A 17,317-nucleotide genomic window follows, 5' to 3' on the forward strand; every position below is an offset into this window, starting at 1 on the left:
GAATTATTATAATTTGTTAGGTTTTTAAATTTTATTTAAAAACATTTATGAAATTATCAAGTTTATGTAAGTTTTCAAAAAAAAATTAATTGAACAATTTAAGATCATTATTTTTTTTCTAAAGTCAACGGTGAAATTGGTGAATAGTCAAAGGACCAGTGTTCAAGGATCAACTGACGGTGTTCTAATGTGTCTCAGAGCGAGTGCTCATCAAGCGGCGCGCGCGAGTGCTATTCAGTTATCGGGCGCTAAAACCGTTGCATACATCATGAAAAGTGCCTGCAGCTACCGAGCTTCATCGCTCTTAGTATTTGAAAATTCTGAAAAACATACTTTCGGTTCTCAAAAATATCTTAAAACAAATATATGAGTATGTACACATATTCCTAAGGCCTGGTAGAAATCCATAAAAAAATATTTTGTATTTTGAGAAATACAAAAAAGAGAAAATCCTGATAGAAATGGCACCCTTTTTTTTCTATATACTGTCAGAAATTTGTTTTTTCTCTATAGCCCAAAACAAAACGAGATTTCTACCGAAACTTGCCATGGGTATTCGGTATATGTATATGTATTCTCGGAAAAACATCACTTTTTTTTTGAAACTTCAAAAATATGAATTTGAAAATGTCAAATATAGAGAGCACTGGAGCTCGAGTGCTGCAACGCCGCTCTCACATACATCATCTCTATGTAGAGGACCTCCTGTGATTGAAAATGACCAGTGGAGGATAGGCTCCATGGAGGCCATTTTGAACATATCATATTTCCACAGCCTAGAAAAACTGAAAATAAAATTACATACAGAAACACAAATAGCACATTCGAGAAAAGTTTCGTACATGGCGTGAAAAAAAAAGGCAAATACATACATGAAAAATGGGTCGATTATTTTTCTTGTTGGGCCAGAATTATTTTTCCGCAGCTTCCAAATCATTGAACGAAAATTCACTGATCCGTGGTGAATATGTATAAGTTTGCACACAATTGTTTTTATTTTTTAAAACTTGGAACTATCATTTTCTTTTTTTTTTAATAATAGGCTCCAAGGTGCCTATTCTCCACAAATTCACACTCCTCCTGGAATTCACATAATGAAATATATAAGGGACAATTCCACTCGGCGTTGTGTTATTTTGTGGGTTGGGCCTTGGTATATTCGTTTTTCAGTTAGGTCCTTGTGAGAGTTATACTTTTCTCATGTTTGTATACAGTTCAACTTTGGGTCCTTCGTGACCTTGCCATTGTTCAATAAAAAATCACACAAAATGCCGGCCAATCAGCCTCTCTGCCACTTGAAGGTGTATTAATGACACACACAAGCTAAATTTCTCATGTAAAATTTACAAGTGTTCAGTAACTAAAAATTATATTTCGCCTTGTTCTTGTCATTTTGGCACCTCCGGTCGAATAAAACCAGACAGAAGGAGTATGATTTATTTAAACGAACAGGACGAGGGGACAATTGTGGGACATGAAAACCTCAAAGCGTATATCTCTAATTATTACAAACAACTTTTTGGGCCTCTGGAAGCAAGCACGGTGTCGCTAAATGAATCGTTTACTGGAGGTATTACCCAGCTCCGGGCGGAGGAGAATGATATTCTATCTGCACCGTTTACTGAAAAGGAGGTTCTCGATGCAATCTCACAAATGAAACCGAATAAAGCACCGGCACCAGATGGGTTTCCAGCTGAATTTTATAGGAAATGTTGGCATATTATTAAAGATGGTCTTATGCCTATGTTTCATGATTTTTTTAACGGCCATTTAGAGTGTTGGGGAACGTAGTAATTTCAAAAAAATTCCTACGCACACGCAAGATCATGATGATGCATAGCAACGAGAGGGGAGAGTATCGTCCACGTACCCTCGTAGACCATAAGCGGAAGCGTTATGAGAACGCGGTTGATGTAGTCGTACGTCTTCACGATCTGACCAATCCAAGTACCAAATGCACGGCACCTCCGAGTTCAGCACACGTTCAGCTCGATGACGTCCCACGAACTCCGATCCAGCAGAGCTTCACGGGAGAGTTCCGTCAGCATGACGGGGTGATGACGGTGATGATGTTGCTACCGACGCAGGGCTTCACCTAAGCACAACTAAGATATGATCGAGGTAGATTATGACGGAGGGGGCACCGCACACGGCTTGGAACAATCAACTTGTGTGTCTTTGGGTGCCCCCTGCCCCCGTATATAAAGGAGCAAGGGGGAGGCCGGCCAGCCTTGATGCGCCCCAAGGAGAGGAGGAATCCTCTTCCTACTAGGAAGAGGATTCATCCTTTCCTAGTCCAACTAGGAAGAGGGAAGGGGGAGGGAAAGAGAGGGAGAGAGAGAGAGAGAGAGAGGGAAAGAGGGGCTGCGCCCCCTCCCCTAGTCCAATTCGGACTCCCCATGGGAGGGGGTGCGCCACCTCCTGGGCTGCAGCCCTCTCTCTCCCCTCAGGCCCACTAAGGCCCAATACTTCCCCGAGGGGTTCCGGTAACCCCTCCGGTACTCCGGTATTCTCTGAAATCATCCGGAACACTTCCGGTGTCCGAATATAGCCGTCCAATATATCAATCTTTATGTCTCGACCATTTCGAGACTCCTCGTCATGTCCGTGATCACATCCGGGACTCCAAACTACGTTCGGTACATCAAAACACATAAACTCATAATACCGATCGTCACCAAACTTTAAGCGTGCAGACCCTACGGGTTCTAGAACTATGTAGACATGACCGAGACTCGTCTCCGGTCAATAACCAGTAGCGGAACCTGGATGCTCATATTGGTTCCTACATATTCTGCGAAGATCTTTATCGGTCAAACCGCGTAACAACATACGTTGTTCCCTTTGTCATCGGTATGTTACTTGCCCGAGATTCGATCGTCGGTATCTCAATACCTAGTTCAATCTCGTTACCGGCAAGTCTCTTTACTCTACATCATCCCGCAACTAACTCATTAGTCACAATGCTTGCAAGGCTTATAGTGATGTGCATTACCGAGAGGGCCCATAGATACCTCTCCGACAATCGGAGTGACAAATCCTAATCTTGATCTATGCCAACTCAACAAGCACCATTGGAGACACCTTTAGAGCACCTTTATAATCACCCAGTTACGTTGTGACGTTTGGTAGCACATAAACTGTTCCTCCGGTATTCGGGAGTTGCATAATCTCATAGTCATAGAAACATGTATAAGTCATGAAGAAAGCAATAGCAACAAACTAAACGATCATCGTGCTAAGCTAATGGATGGGTCAATTCAATCACATCATTCTCTAATGACGTGATCCCGTTAATCAAATGAAAACTCATGTCTATGGTTAGGAAACATAACCATCATTGATTCAACGATCTAGTCAAGTAGAGGCAAACTAGTGACGCTCTGTTTGTCTATATATTCACACATGTACTAAGTTTCCGTTTAATACGATTCTAGCATGAATAATAAACATTTATCATGATATAAGGAAATATATATAACAACTTTATTATTGCCTCTAGGGCATATTTCCTTCATAGAGTTGTTTCATCTTAACTTTGGTATGATTACATTGTTGCCAAATAAAGAAGAGGCAGTTCAGATCGAACAATTCAGGCCAATATGTCTTCTTAATTAATGTGAGTTTCAAAATATTCACGAAAGTGGGTACCAATAGATTGACACAGATTGCTCACTCCGTGGTACAACAGACAGTGTTCATGCCAGGACGACACATACTTGAAGGGGTGGTCGTTCTACATGAAACACTGCATGAAATTCATTCGAAGAAGCTAGATGGGGTTATCTTCAAAGTGGATTTTGAGAAGGCATATGATAAAGTTAAGTGGTCTTTCCTTCAGCAGGCAATGCGCATGAAAGGATTTAGTGAGGCCTGGCAGAACCAAGTGGGTTCTCAGGTCCAGAAGGGTAGTGTCGGCATCAAGGTCAACGATGATATCTTTCAGACACACAAGGGATTGAGACAAGGGGATTCCATGTCTCCTCTCCTATTTAATATAATGGCCGATATGTTGACCATTCTTATAGGCAGAGCCAAGCATAACGGTCAAGTGGAGGGTTTAGTCCCTCATCTAGTCTTAGGGGGCACCTCCATTTTACAGTACGCTGACCACACTGTTCTATTCATGGAACATGACATTGCAAAAGTGCGAAATATGAAAGTCATATTATGTCTCTTCGAACAATTGTCTGGCCTAAAGATAAACTTTCACAAGAGCGAGTTGTTTTGCTTTGGAAGAGCCAAAGAAGAGCAAGACACTTATAGACAACTGTTCGGGTGTGAATTGGGTTCTTTGCCATTTAGTTATTTGGGCATACCGATTCATCGCCGTAAATTATCTATTAAAGAATGTAAGTGCATTGAAGATCGAATTGAAAAAAAGCTTAGTTGTTGGAAGAGCAAGCTTATGTCGTATGGAGGTCGGTTAGTGCTGATTAGCTCGGTACTTACTAGTATGCCAATGTTCCTGCTATCGTTCTTCGAGATTCTGAAAGGGTTGCGGAAGAGACTTGATTTCTTTAGATCTCGATTCTTCTGACAGTCAGATAAGGCCAAGAGGAAATACCGTCTAGTGCGATGGAATATCCTTTGCCGTCACAAGGACCAGGGGGCCTAGGTATTGAGAACTTGAAAATCAAGAATAAATGCCTTATGAGTAAATGACTCTACAGGTTAGAGACAGAGCCGGAGGGTATGTGGGCACAGATTCTATGCAATAAGTATTTACAGTCAAAAATGCTCGCTCAGGTTATCGTGAGACCAACTGACTCGCCATTCTGGAAGGGACTCATGAGAACGAAGGTCTGTTTCTTTCGTAGGGTCAAATTCTTGGTTGGCAATGAAATGTCAACAAGATTTTGGGAGGATACGTGGTTAGGAGAAACGCCCCTAGCTATACAATATCCCACCCTTTATAACATTGTGCAATGTAAGGAGGATTACGTGGGCACAATATTTCAAACGATTCCCTTGAATATTCAGTTCAGACGTGAGTTAGTTGGTGAGCGATGGGAGGCCTGGATGAACTGGGTTCGGAAATTGATAGACGTTCAATTATCCGACCAACCGGATTCGACACACTGGGAGTTAGCCAGAAATGGGGTATTTACGGTGAAATCTTTCTACATGGATCTGATTAATTCTGGCCCAATCTCGAGATCGTTACATATTTGGAAGGTTAAGGTGCCCTTGCGTATTAAAATATTTATGTGGTTTGTTCACAAGCAATTAATCCTCACCAAGGATAACTTAGTAAAGCGGCGATGGGTAGGTAGTTCACGTTGTTATTTGGTGATCATGATGAAACAATACAACATCTATTCCTTGAGTGCCCACTCGCCAAATTGCTTTGGAGAATGATCCATATAGCCTTTAACATTAATCCTCTAGTTGACATTGAATCGTTGTTTGAGACGTGCTTAGCTGGGGTTGAGCATATTACTGCGGCTCGTATTTGGATCGGAATATGCGCGCTTCTTTGGGCTATATGGAATTATAGAAATGAGATGATTTTTAACAGACAAAACACTATCCTTTTTTGCAGGTTATCTTCGAGACTATGTGCTACTTCGAGACTTTTTAATAAGATGGCTGCATGCATCATTATGATGCAGAGGCCGGGGTATGCCTCCATTTCCAAAAAAACGCTCTATTAATTTTACTTGATCAACCTTGCTAGTCATTATCAATAAACCTTGGGAAAGGCAAGACAAGGAGAAGGTGCAGGTGAAGCTTCACATCATGCCCCCAAGGCGTCGACCATATTAATGAATAATGAGGGAAAAGATATATTACAAGGCATATGCAAAGATATATATGTGGTGGGGATGATCCCTAGCCTAAGACACACGTGGGTAGATTAAGGCCTCTCAAGCGGTGACAGCGACGCAAACAAAACATGCCTACATTCATCCTTGATCAAATCACACGCCAAATCACTGATCATAATTTTGCTTCTTAGTTTGTACTCTAGTTAGCTACAAGGTTTCGATTGGGTTTAACGTTGGATCAAACATGTTGGTTGCAGGCATGTAGCTACTAATAACTATGGTCCTGTATGTGGGTAGCAATATATTTGGGTAGTACAATGTAATGCGTCGGCAGCGGTTGAGCTAAGCACCAAATTTCAGCACATGGAAATAACCCCTATCAATATTGGCAGGTCTATTCAGTACCTACGAATCATAGTACAACCATTAATTGATTGATTGATTGTTGCATGTGTCCCACCCCCAACCAACACAAGTGGTCAAAAACCTCTAAGGCTAGTAATAGTGGGGAGTAACTTAGACTAGTAACATGCATATGTTACTACTCTATGTTACTACCTTCATAATGGGTAGTGTCATACATGTGGTAACATAAAGGGCTTAATTTATTACTTTTTAGACTCATTTCACATTGGAAACCGCTATGTGATGATAAATATTATGTTACTTCATTTGCATCTCTTCTTATTAATTACTTGCCACATCATATTTCTTGCCTATGCGGCATGCATGTTACTATCTACGTTACTCCAATTATGACTAGCCTAAGGCCTCTTCCAATGCATTGTGCTTAGATGAGATGTTAAGTGCATTTAAAATCTTAGCAACTAGTCTTTCACAATGCATAGGTGCTTAGCTTTGGGAGCTAAGCTTCTCTCATGGAATTGTTTAATAATTAAACTCCCTCGTGTATTGATTGGTAGTCTTTTTACATAGATTCACGTGCTTAGCACCGTTTCTTCCCGATGTCGCCATAATGCTCTCTCCTAGTTAATTGCTTTGCCACATCACTTTTTTGCATATGTGGCGTCCTTAGCACCTGTACACCTTGGAGCACTAGGAAGGACCTAACAGTCCAGTACATCATGTATCTTTCTGGGGCATTAGTTGTGTAACGGCTTAGCCAAAAAGAATTAACTCAAAAACATCTTAAGCTTACTAACAACTTCATTTTGGAAGGAGGGACAGGGCCTGACCGGCCCTGCATTCTTGGATAGGCACAACTAAATTTTATTGCTAATATAATGGTGCAAAGCAACGTCTTTGAAAAAGATGGTTTACGAAGGTGAAATTGAAAACCCGTGGCTACATGACTAAGCTGTGTTGGATTTGTTTTGCACGAAAAAAATATATACGTGTCGGGATATTCTGTTCACGCCTATTATCGTTTATAGACAAGATGTTATAGGGTATGTAAATAAGAGTTCAGCAGACGAGTTCTAGAAGTATTGCTGACATATCCAAAAGGTTAATCTCTCTTCTCCGAAACACATGATGTCTTAGATATTGGCACCTCCTCCAACAAAAATCTTAACAAAATCATGTCATTACAAAAACAAGAAAAAATATGTAATGAAAAAATATTCAGTACGAATCTAAATGGATCTAAATAAGTTCCCTTGATATACATGTAGTCAGGTTCAAATAAATTTTGACCACGGGAATCTGGAAAGCCATGTAATTTGGAACGAAGGAATACTACATTTTATTGTGCAAAGCACAACAAAAGGTACACATTTTTTCTCAAAACTTTAGAGTACAATGTTGATAGCCGTTTGACCTATTACATTATTTATTTATTAGCATTCATGGTGTGAAATGAAAGGCCCACTGGTTTCGTACTACTTCCTCCGTCACGGTTTAGAAGGCGCGCTTGGAAATTCTCTAGGACCTAGGTGGTTATCTATTGGTTGTGAGATGGGCTAAAAAATAGCATTCACACTACGCATGCATATAGAAATAGTATATCGGAGTACTAATTAGCTATTAAAAATAAATGCAATGCGCCATAAACCTTGTCTATTGTGAAAACGCACGCAAATTTAACTGTGCCTTCTAAACTGTGACGGAGGGAGTATTCCTTTTGGACACCAATTGATGCCGATCTGCACCGAAATTTGGAGCACATTTTCTATGGCTCTAACTCACTCCACGTAGAGAAGGTTGTTTGCTGAGACTAATGACCAATTGTCCTTAAGAAGTAATAATCAAAGTAAACTACAACCCCGTCTCAAAATATAAGGTGCATTTGACATTCCAAAATTTTCAAGATACGGTTAATTCCAAATTTATGATTCTCACATAATTATTATATTCTAGAAAGCAGTAAAGGGATATATGACGTAAATGTGTTTTGCATGACACATACAATGATGTTAATCTTACAGGGGGCTCAACCCATATACTCCCGCATATATTATTAATAGAAATTCTAAAATTTAGCGTCAAATATAACACCATGCCTTATATTTTGGACAGAGTGAGTAATGACTGCTCCATTAATCCGCACCGTATTATTAGTTATATGATCCTTTCAGTGTACAGTAAAATATCATTTATGAGCCTACAGGAACCTTTGACAATTGACATATGGTTTTTCAATGTTTTGAAAGATTTTCCTTAATTATGTGGCTCATATATACATAACGACACATCCACTAATTGGGATGACAAACCTACCTACTGCTTAATGAGGAGAAAAATACATTGTGTCGCAATCCAATATGTTTGGACCACAAGAGGCTGCAACTAGCTGCAAGAGAACTGGTCCATTGATGCAGAAAGCGAATAAATTCAGTGGAAAAATATGTGCATGTTATGTACAATGGTACTAGTACAACCATACTTTGCTCGGACCATGGAAAATCCCCATTTTAGTTCCGTAATATAATTTTCTCAGCACTATTATCAGTACACTTGCAGTACCAGAACAACGAGAGCATAAGTATGGCTAAGATGATATGAAAGTAGTTAGGTTCATCAAAGTGGCAAAAGCTAAGATGCACCCTCTGTCATTCACACGCACATCGGTGTGCATGTAGATGATATTGATGCATATCCATACAAACTTATTCCTAGGATCCACCGAGACCACACAAGTGCCTGCATAAATGTAAAGCAAGAGCAGTCCTCTCTCTCTGTCTCTCTCTCAACCCTTAGCTTGCAATTCTCCCCTCTTCATGCATGCATGTCTACACAAAAGCTATGCTATATACTCTATGATATACATACATATATACTTGCAAGCAGTAGTAGTTAGTTAGCTCTCTCTCACACAGGCATACTTTTACAGCTGTGCTACATACCGATGATGGCGTCCCATGAACCCCACCACCACCTCCTTGGCTTCTCCTCCTCGTCGCCGGTGACTCCTAACCCTGCCGCCATGGCCATGGCCTTCGACCACCACGGCGTCTTCGCCCCACTCCACGAGGACATGCCTCCGCGATTCGGAGGTGCCGATGACAGGTCATGGCTGCCGCAATCGTCGACGCTCTCTCTCTACGACACGGCCGGCCAGCATGAGCTGCAACCTTTCACGGTGGCGCCGCCGTCCATGATGCCCATGCAGCAGCCGCCCTTCCGGTTAAATAGCTCCAGGTACCTGGGCCCCGCGAGGGAGCTGCTCAGTGAGTTCTGCAACCTCGAAGGTGATGCCATGAACGGCGGCGCGATGATGCGAGCTCCGAAGCAGGACGGTGAAGTGGAGGCGTCGTCACCGGCATGTGGCCCATGGGGCGCCAACCCGTCTGTGAGCTCCATGGATTACATGGCGCTCGAGAGGAGGAAGGCCAGGCTCCTGTCCATGATTGAGGAGGTTGGTACACACACAAGCCTACTATTGTTCTTGTTACTAGTTAGTTACTGCCTACTCGGTCGGTCTTATGATTAATTTACAGAGCCATGGCTAGCTCTCACCCTGACATGCAACTTTTTGAGTCTGTTATTTTCTTGCGAGCACTTACTTTGGTGACTTTTCCCCGAAGCGAATCCCATAAATATGTCGACATTGGCATACATTGCATAAGTGATAGATACAGTTTCTGAAGTTTCTATCCTCACTCTTATATACAACTTTTCATCCTATCTAGGCATCTTGCTATATGCAATTGACAAAGCAACTTCTAATAAATTCACTTACATATTCTCACCTTAATTAATTTCCTGGTCCTGATTCTTGTTTACGGAGCTGCATCTGGTTATGTATTTTTTGGTAAAAAAAATTGTAGTCGTGTTGTTTTTTGTGTCACCCACATGATTAAACATTTAGTGATGTGTAAATGCCAGAAATCAAGATGACATTTGTGGTGATAATTGCTAGCTACAGCAAGAGAGTATAACTATCCTAAACTAAATTAAGAAGGATCCTAGCTTCATTATCAATGAATTCAACTGGTATCATGTATTATGAAGGTGGACAGGTGCTACTGGCGATACCGTGAGAAAATGCGGGCGACAGAGATGTCATTCGAGGCTGTGGCCGGCGTGGGGGCAGCACAAGTGTACACGAAGATGGCGATGCGTGCCATGTCACGCCACTTCCGGTGCCTGAGGGATGCGCTCGTGGGGCAGATACGAACTTTGAAGAAGTCAATGGGGGAGAGCAGGGATGCCGACGGCATGTTGGTAGCACCGGGTGCATCAAAAGGGGACACGCCGAGGCTAAGGGTTGTGGACCAATGCCTGAGGCGGCAAAGGGCGTTCCAGCAATATGGTGGTGGTGCCGCCATTGAGAGCTGTCCGTGGCGGCCCCAGCGTGGCTTGCCAGAGCGCGCCGTCGCCGTCCTCCGCTCGTGGCTCTTCGAGCACTTCCTCCACCCGTACGTGTGTTCCAAACAATCTTTCTCCATCTTCAACATCAAACTATCCTCATGTCCAAATACTTACTCTATAGAACTTATAAACGAAAGTTGTGCCACCATCTCACTAAAGTTTCCCTACTCCAAAGAGTGCAATTTTAGGCGACTGTTATTTAAAAAAAAACAACTGAAAACTATAAAAGGGAAGGTACTTGGCAAAATGAATTGAACAGAACTATGTGAATTAACAGGTATCCGAATGACGTAGACAAGCACATTCTGGCGCGCCAATCCGGGTTATCAAGAAGCCAGGTCTGTTATTCAAACATGAGCACCATAGAACTACCTTAATCTTTTTCATAATTTTTTTGTTGTGAATATGAATGTATGATAACTCTACACTTAACTAGTAGAACCTAATTCATTTCTAGGTTTCCAACTGGTTCATCAATGCAAGGGTTAGGCTATGGAAGCCCATGATAGAGGAGATGTACGCGGAAGAAACCATACAACATGACGACGGTGGCACTAGCAGTGGCAGAGGCGAACCTGCTCCCACGGATCATCACAACAACAACTTGGCAGCATGCACGGCGGTTACGATAACAGGAGATCAAAATTGCCATCGCCTTAGCGGCAGAAACAACCCTGGTGACTGCTTCATCCCATCCTCCCTGGTTGTGGACGGCGGGAAATTTCTCCATGGCTACCCAAGTTTGTGCAGTGATAGCGGCAGCGGCGTGGTGTCGCTTACCTTGGGACTCCAGCAGCAACAGGCGTTTGCTTCACCGGCGATGATCATGCAACAACAATCGTCGCTCATGATTGGAGCTGAGGGGGAAGACATGGTGCTACCGTACAGGAACCTCATGGGGTCTGAGCTGCTGCATGATTTCGTAGGCTAGGACCCTGGGAGACAAGAACATAATCTAATGCTACAACCCATATAGGTGCCACCAGATTCTTAGGCAACTTGCACCGATTGATTGGATATGTGTATATTGTAGTACAACTTAAGTAAAAAAGTTAATTATAAATGGCTATGACCACTATTTATTTATTTCGTGCCCGAAAACTTGTAGTAAGCCCTAGGGCATTAGTAAGAACTAATGAATGAGGTCTCAACGTAAAAATACCTATGTCCAAATGTGGTTGGATGCCACGTCGACCTTAGATTGTCGTTCTTTTGTCCTATATATATGCTTTGTTTGCTTCTTCTCTTGACTGCTAAAAATTCTTCTCAAAATCTAGTGAAGCATTAATTTGAGATCATATAACATACTTCACAAAATATTGCAACCATTTCAACCTTTCCTTGAAAATTCTTATTTTGTTAACTATTTTCAGAATCCAGGTGGATATTTTTGGTTGAAATAGATGAACATTCGGCACAAATGATATAATATTTTTCTAAGAAGTTTCATTTTGCACTGAGAATTTTTTCTAGCCATCCTTTCAATTGTCGCGAATCATAGGGCACTAGTAGAAAAAGGGTCATTAGTCCCGGTTCATAAAGGCCTTTTGTCCCAGTTTTCGAAACGGGACTAAAGGGTCGTTACTAAAGGCCCCCCCATCCCTCTCACTACTCCAGCCCGAGCACGCTTAACTTTCAGGTTCTATTCTCCTTCGTTTCCAAGTCTGCACTTGTTGTTTTCCTGACAATAGTAAGATGTCAATCCTATTAACCCTCGGGAGTTTAGCTTGAGCATGAAGTCACACATTTCACTGTTTGAGTTTGAAACTATTATTATACAAAACTATAATTATTTAGTAACACTAATAATTCTTGAATAAATAGTTTGACCAGATTTGACCGAAATTCAAAAAAAACTGAAATAATTATTTAGTAACACTAATATTTCTTGAATAAGTGGTTTGACCATTGTTAGACCACAATTTGACCAGATTTGACAAAAATTCAAAAAACTGAAATAATTATTTAGTAACACTAATATTCTTAAATAATTATTTAGTAACACTAATAAGTAGTTTGACCATAGTTTGACCAGATTTAACGAAAATACAAAAAAACTGAAATTTGAGCATAACTTTTTTTCCTTTTAGAATTTGAGGATTCTAAAAATTTGCAAACAAGCCGTAGGCTGTCAAAATCGGAAGCGGGTTTTCGTTCTGAACATGTTGATATATTATACGTTTTTTCCCGACATCGTATGCAAAAGTTATAGCCGTTTTACATTTTCCCTACATTTTTTGCAAAACATGTCCAAATTTAAGTTTTTAAATTTTCCTAACTAGTAGATGTAGTAATATAACTACCTATTTTTTCAAGTTTTAATCATTTTCTTTTGATTTTTTCAAAACAAAAAAGGCGATCCAGGGGGGAGGAGGTAGAGTTTGAAAATGAGACCTTTAGTCCCGGTTTGAGACACAAACTGGGACTAAAGGGCATCGCACCCTTTAGTCCCGGTTCGTGTCTCAAACCAGGACTAAAGGTCTAATCTTTAGTCCCGGTTTGAGACACAAACCGGGACTAAAGGGCATCGCACCCTTTAGTCTCGGTTCGTGTCTCAAACCGGGACTAAAGGGCTCAGGTGAACCGAGACTAATGCCTTAGCCGCACGAACCAGGACCAATGCTCACATTAGTCCCGGTTCGTGACTGAACCGGGACTAATGTGAATATTGCCCTGTGACCAAAGCCCTGTTTTCTACTAGTGGGGACAGTTGCAGTTTAAAAAAGCTGTGCCATGTTCTCAGTTCCGGGCTTCTCCGATTTATACCATTTACATGGGCTCTTAGTTTAATTTGAAGATGACATCATTGACTGACAAAAATATATAAATGCGTCATGTTTTGGATTTTACAATTTAGAAACCGCGTGGCTATGATTTTTCACAACATGTTCTAATAGACCTTTTCTTTATGAACATGTGCTAATACAACTATGACTGGAAAATAAAGCAGCTGCTGAAAAAAAAGAACATTTTTTAGTGTACTTTATAGTGTATAAAATACCAATCGAAGGTATACTAACTAGCTGGCAGTGTTTCGACTTAGTTGTCGTGGGCTGCATCTGCCCGGTGATGCTTCGTTCTCCACGGATACAACAGAAAAATAAACGAACGCTATCTCCTCCGTCCACATCGGGAGATCACCCTATGAAGCATATTTAGCAGATCCGGTAAAACACACCGTCTCACAAGATCCGTGTGAGAGCATATTTAGCCTATCAAAAATTGCGGTACCGCGAGGCCTTCAGCGGAACAGATCTGGTAAAGCATTTATGGGGTGAGTTTACAGGATCTGTTCCGCACCGGAGGCCTCGTGGTACCACAACCGGAGCTTTGAAAATTCTTCTCTAATGCGAAGATATTCATCGGTATAGTCGGCGGGAATGCCATATGCAGTCACTCTCATCGCTACCGATATTTTTTGATATGCACTAAACCCAAGTAAACCGGTGGCATTCTTTTGGCGAGTGAAAAACGGTAAATTTGCTCACAATCTTCAACAATGCGAACGAAAAGAGACCTAGCATTCAATATCGCCTATGGAACAATTGAGGTGGATATGTCGGTACCTCGGCGAAGTTGACCTTCATAGCATGTTGTCGCCAAGAGCACGGTTGCACAGAATGCAAAGCCGAACAACTATGGATTCAGGGCGCTTTCTCTTCGGGCCTTTTCAAATATGTCCACTAGATGCAACAACACTAGGTTGTCGACATCATCGTCTAAAATCATCCCCTCTATGTTAGAATCATCCAATGAAGACGATGACGACGAACTCCAAGTATCCCTCTAAAAAAATGAATGCACGCCTATAATTTTTCTTAAATCTTGTTGGTCAAAATTGAATCAATAAATTACATTGAATTTACCTTCCCCGGATGCAATTTCGCCGGCCAGAATCCAGTGAGCTGCCGCCCATTTCTTCTCCGACGCCGGCCCAAGCAAATCGGCCAAGCCCCTTCTTCACCGCGGGCCCAAATCCGCGAGACCGGCACGCGCGGCTGTCCGTTGGCCGATTTCAAGGCTCACCGGCGTCGGAACCAATCGGATCTGCCCACTACAAGGCCACGTGGCAAGCTCCAGGGCGGATCCATGGCGCCAGCAGCGGCTGCTCTCCCTCGGGGGGAAAATGGGCACCATGGCCTCCAAAATTGGCGGAGAAGGTGCGACGGTGGGTGCTGGAGCTACTAGATGGTGCGGGACGTCCGGGGTCAACAAGAGACGGCTGGGAGATGCGGCGGCGGCTGCGGCGGGGAAGGGCGCGCGAGTTGAAACTTCCTTCGCGCCTACAAGCGGGAGGGATAGAGGAACCGGCAAAAAGAGGGAGAAAAACCATAGATATGGTGGATTCGGCCCGGAATTTGCCGGACCCCGCAAAAAGTTTAGAGGATGGCTGATTATACCAGATCTGTTCCAGGCGGAAAAAACATCCCTGTCCGCTATATTGGCGGTTATTTTAGCGGACGAGTTTTTTTACAGGATCTGCTAGAGATGCTTTGAGTGCTCATACTCCCCAACCTCCACGTTCTGGGCGAGCAATCGGGTACCCATTGCGATACCTCTTGTTCGACCCCTATTGGCATCAAACAATGCAGGTGACACCTAACGCAGGCGCCAATGTCATGGCCTAATTCTGCACGAGTTTTTTGTTTAAAGTTTCAAAAATTGTTTGGGAATCTATAAAATATTCAAAATTTTAAAAGTGTTCCTGATTTTTTTAAAACTGTTCCATAATGCAAAAAATATTAAGAAATATCATTTTTTCCAGAATTCTAAATTTCTCCAAATTTCAAAAATATCCATGAATTTAGAAAAAATTCTTGGATTTTAAAAAATACTCCTAAATTTGAAAATTGTCCAAAGACTTTAAAAAATGTTTCCAATTGCAAGAACAGTATTCATCAAACTGAAATTATTAGAAGTTCGATTTTTTTTCACAAGTTTGAAAAATGTTCAGATTTTCAAAAAGTATACATGAATATGGAAAACCCTATTAAAAACTTTAATTCAAAATCTTGATTTTTACTATTAGTTTAAATTTTTTTTCAAATATGCCGAAAATATGTTCTTCATATATTAAAGAAAGCTCAAATTATATTAGAAATCTTTTCACTGTCTAATAAAAATACCAACGTAGTTTGTAGTGTGTATTCGAAAATATTCCCTTCACTGTGCTAAATGGGCCGGTCTACATAGGGATAGCTAGCTATATATATGGGCTTCTCTGCTGTTTTTTTATCATTTTTCTTGAGCTTGCTAAAAACAGAAAACTGCATAATAAAATTTTCTGAAGTTTTAAAATATTTATAATTTAGAAAATCAGGAATTTTAGAAAATAAATATGAATTAAAAAATGTTCTGCATTTCAAAAAATGATCACGAATTTAAAAGTTTTATGAATGAAAAATATGTTCCAATTTTAAAAAAGTGTTCTGAAAATTCAAAGCAAGTTCATGAATGTGTAAAAAATGTTATATAATTTGAAAAATGATCCAAATTTTAATAGTATATCAAGAATTACAAAACATTATAATAAAAAATTAAAATCCTGAAACAAAACCAACCCAAAAAGAAATAGAGAAAATTTCTAGAGCCCCAAAAGATTTCTTGCTGGCCTGAAAACAGGACGGTCCCAACACGTCGACCAACCTCATCCACTTGCAACTCCGGCTCTGCCATATTATGGTTGGGCTAAAAAATACTCCCTCCGTTCCTAAATATTTGTCTTTCTAGACATTTCAAATGACTACTACATACGGATGTATGTAGACATATTTTAGAGTGTAGATTCACTCATTTTGCTCCGTATGTAGTCATTTGTTGAAATGCCTAGAAAGACAAATATTTAGGAACGGAGGGAGTATGTATGTCTAACATTAAACTAAATCATGCATTGCTGCATCTGAAAATTAAAAAATCTTGCACTGGTGGGTTGGTTATCTCGCCTGTGCTTATTACAAAGCCAATGCCACTTCTCGGGTCCCGCGCGCAGCTCACAACTTTTTAATTCTTCTTTCTTTCTCTCCCACTGACAGGTAGGATCCGCACCGAACACATAAAGGATAAAAACAAATCCATCTCTCCATAGAACAATAACTGGGCTGGTTTTGGTTGGCTAACCGGCGAGCGTGCTCGTTTCACCTCTCTTTATTTTTGTCCCCCACTGATCAGTGTGACCCACATGGGCATAGGCCTGCTGGCATGCCACCTACATGAGTGCTAACGACAAGTGACGGAAATGTATCAAAATGCAACCAAAATCTAAGTTGTGTGACCAATATGAGTCATTGTACAAGTTGCTATATGTGTATAGAGGTAGTATTAGGTTAGCTCAACTTACCGAAATCTGCTACTACTCATAGACCAGTGGCCACTTCAATTCGGCACGGTAGTCCAATTATAATTGTTGGTATGTGGTACTAGTATTTCAGTTAGATGGCACTTGGAACGTATTGTATGGACCGGACTAAAATATGAGATAATTGCATCTAAAGTGCATGAACTTGCAGTCGATGTACAAATTCATATGGCAAATTTTAACATGGTCCCTCTTACCTCCTTTTTTTACATGTGAGGTAAGAAGGTAAGAGTCAATCAAGCCATTCATTGATGAGATCAACGGCTAAGATCTATTTTATACTCTTACCTCTCATGTGAAAAGAGGGGGTAAGAGGGACCATGTTAAAACTGCTCTAAGAAGTTTTTTTGCAGTTTAAATGAACTGCAAAAATGTCTTACATTAATGTATACAGTAGGAGTAGTAACTGCTACAGAAA

At 41.0% G+C, this 17,317-nt stretch overlaps 1 protein-coding gene across 1 annotated transcript; it reads left to right on the forward strand.

The window, feature by feature from the left end:
• Window positions 1-8,781: 8,781 nt before the first annotated feature.
• LOC125524425 (homeobox protein BEL1 homolog) lies at window positions 8,782-11,628 on the forward strand. The gene is made up of 4 exons (XM_048689479.2): window positions 8,782-9,588; window positions 10,185-10,591; window positions 10,822-10,882; window positions 11,002-11,628. Exons 1-4 carry the CDS (start codon window positions 9,079-9,081, stop codon window positions 11,473-11,475), a joined length of 1,452 nt encoding a protein of 483 aa, XP_048545436.2. The 5' UTR covers window positions 8,782-9,078; the 3' UTR covers window positions 11,476-11,628.
• Window positions 11,629-17,317: the final 5,689 nt, after the last annotated feature.

Source organism: Triticum urartu, chromosome 7A, assembly GCF_056163025.1.
Source record: "Triticum urartu cultivar PI428250 chromosome 7A, HENAU_Tu73, whole genome shotgun sequence".
Taxonomy (NCBI): Eukaryota; Viridiplantae; Streptophyta; class Magnoliopsida; order Poales; family Poaceae; genus Triticum; species Triticum urartu.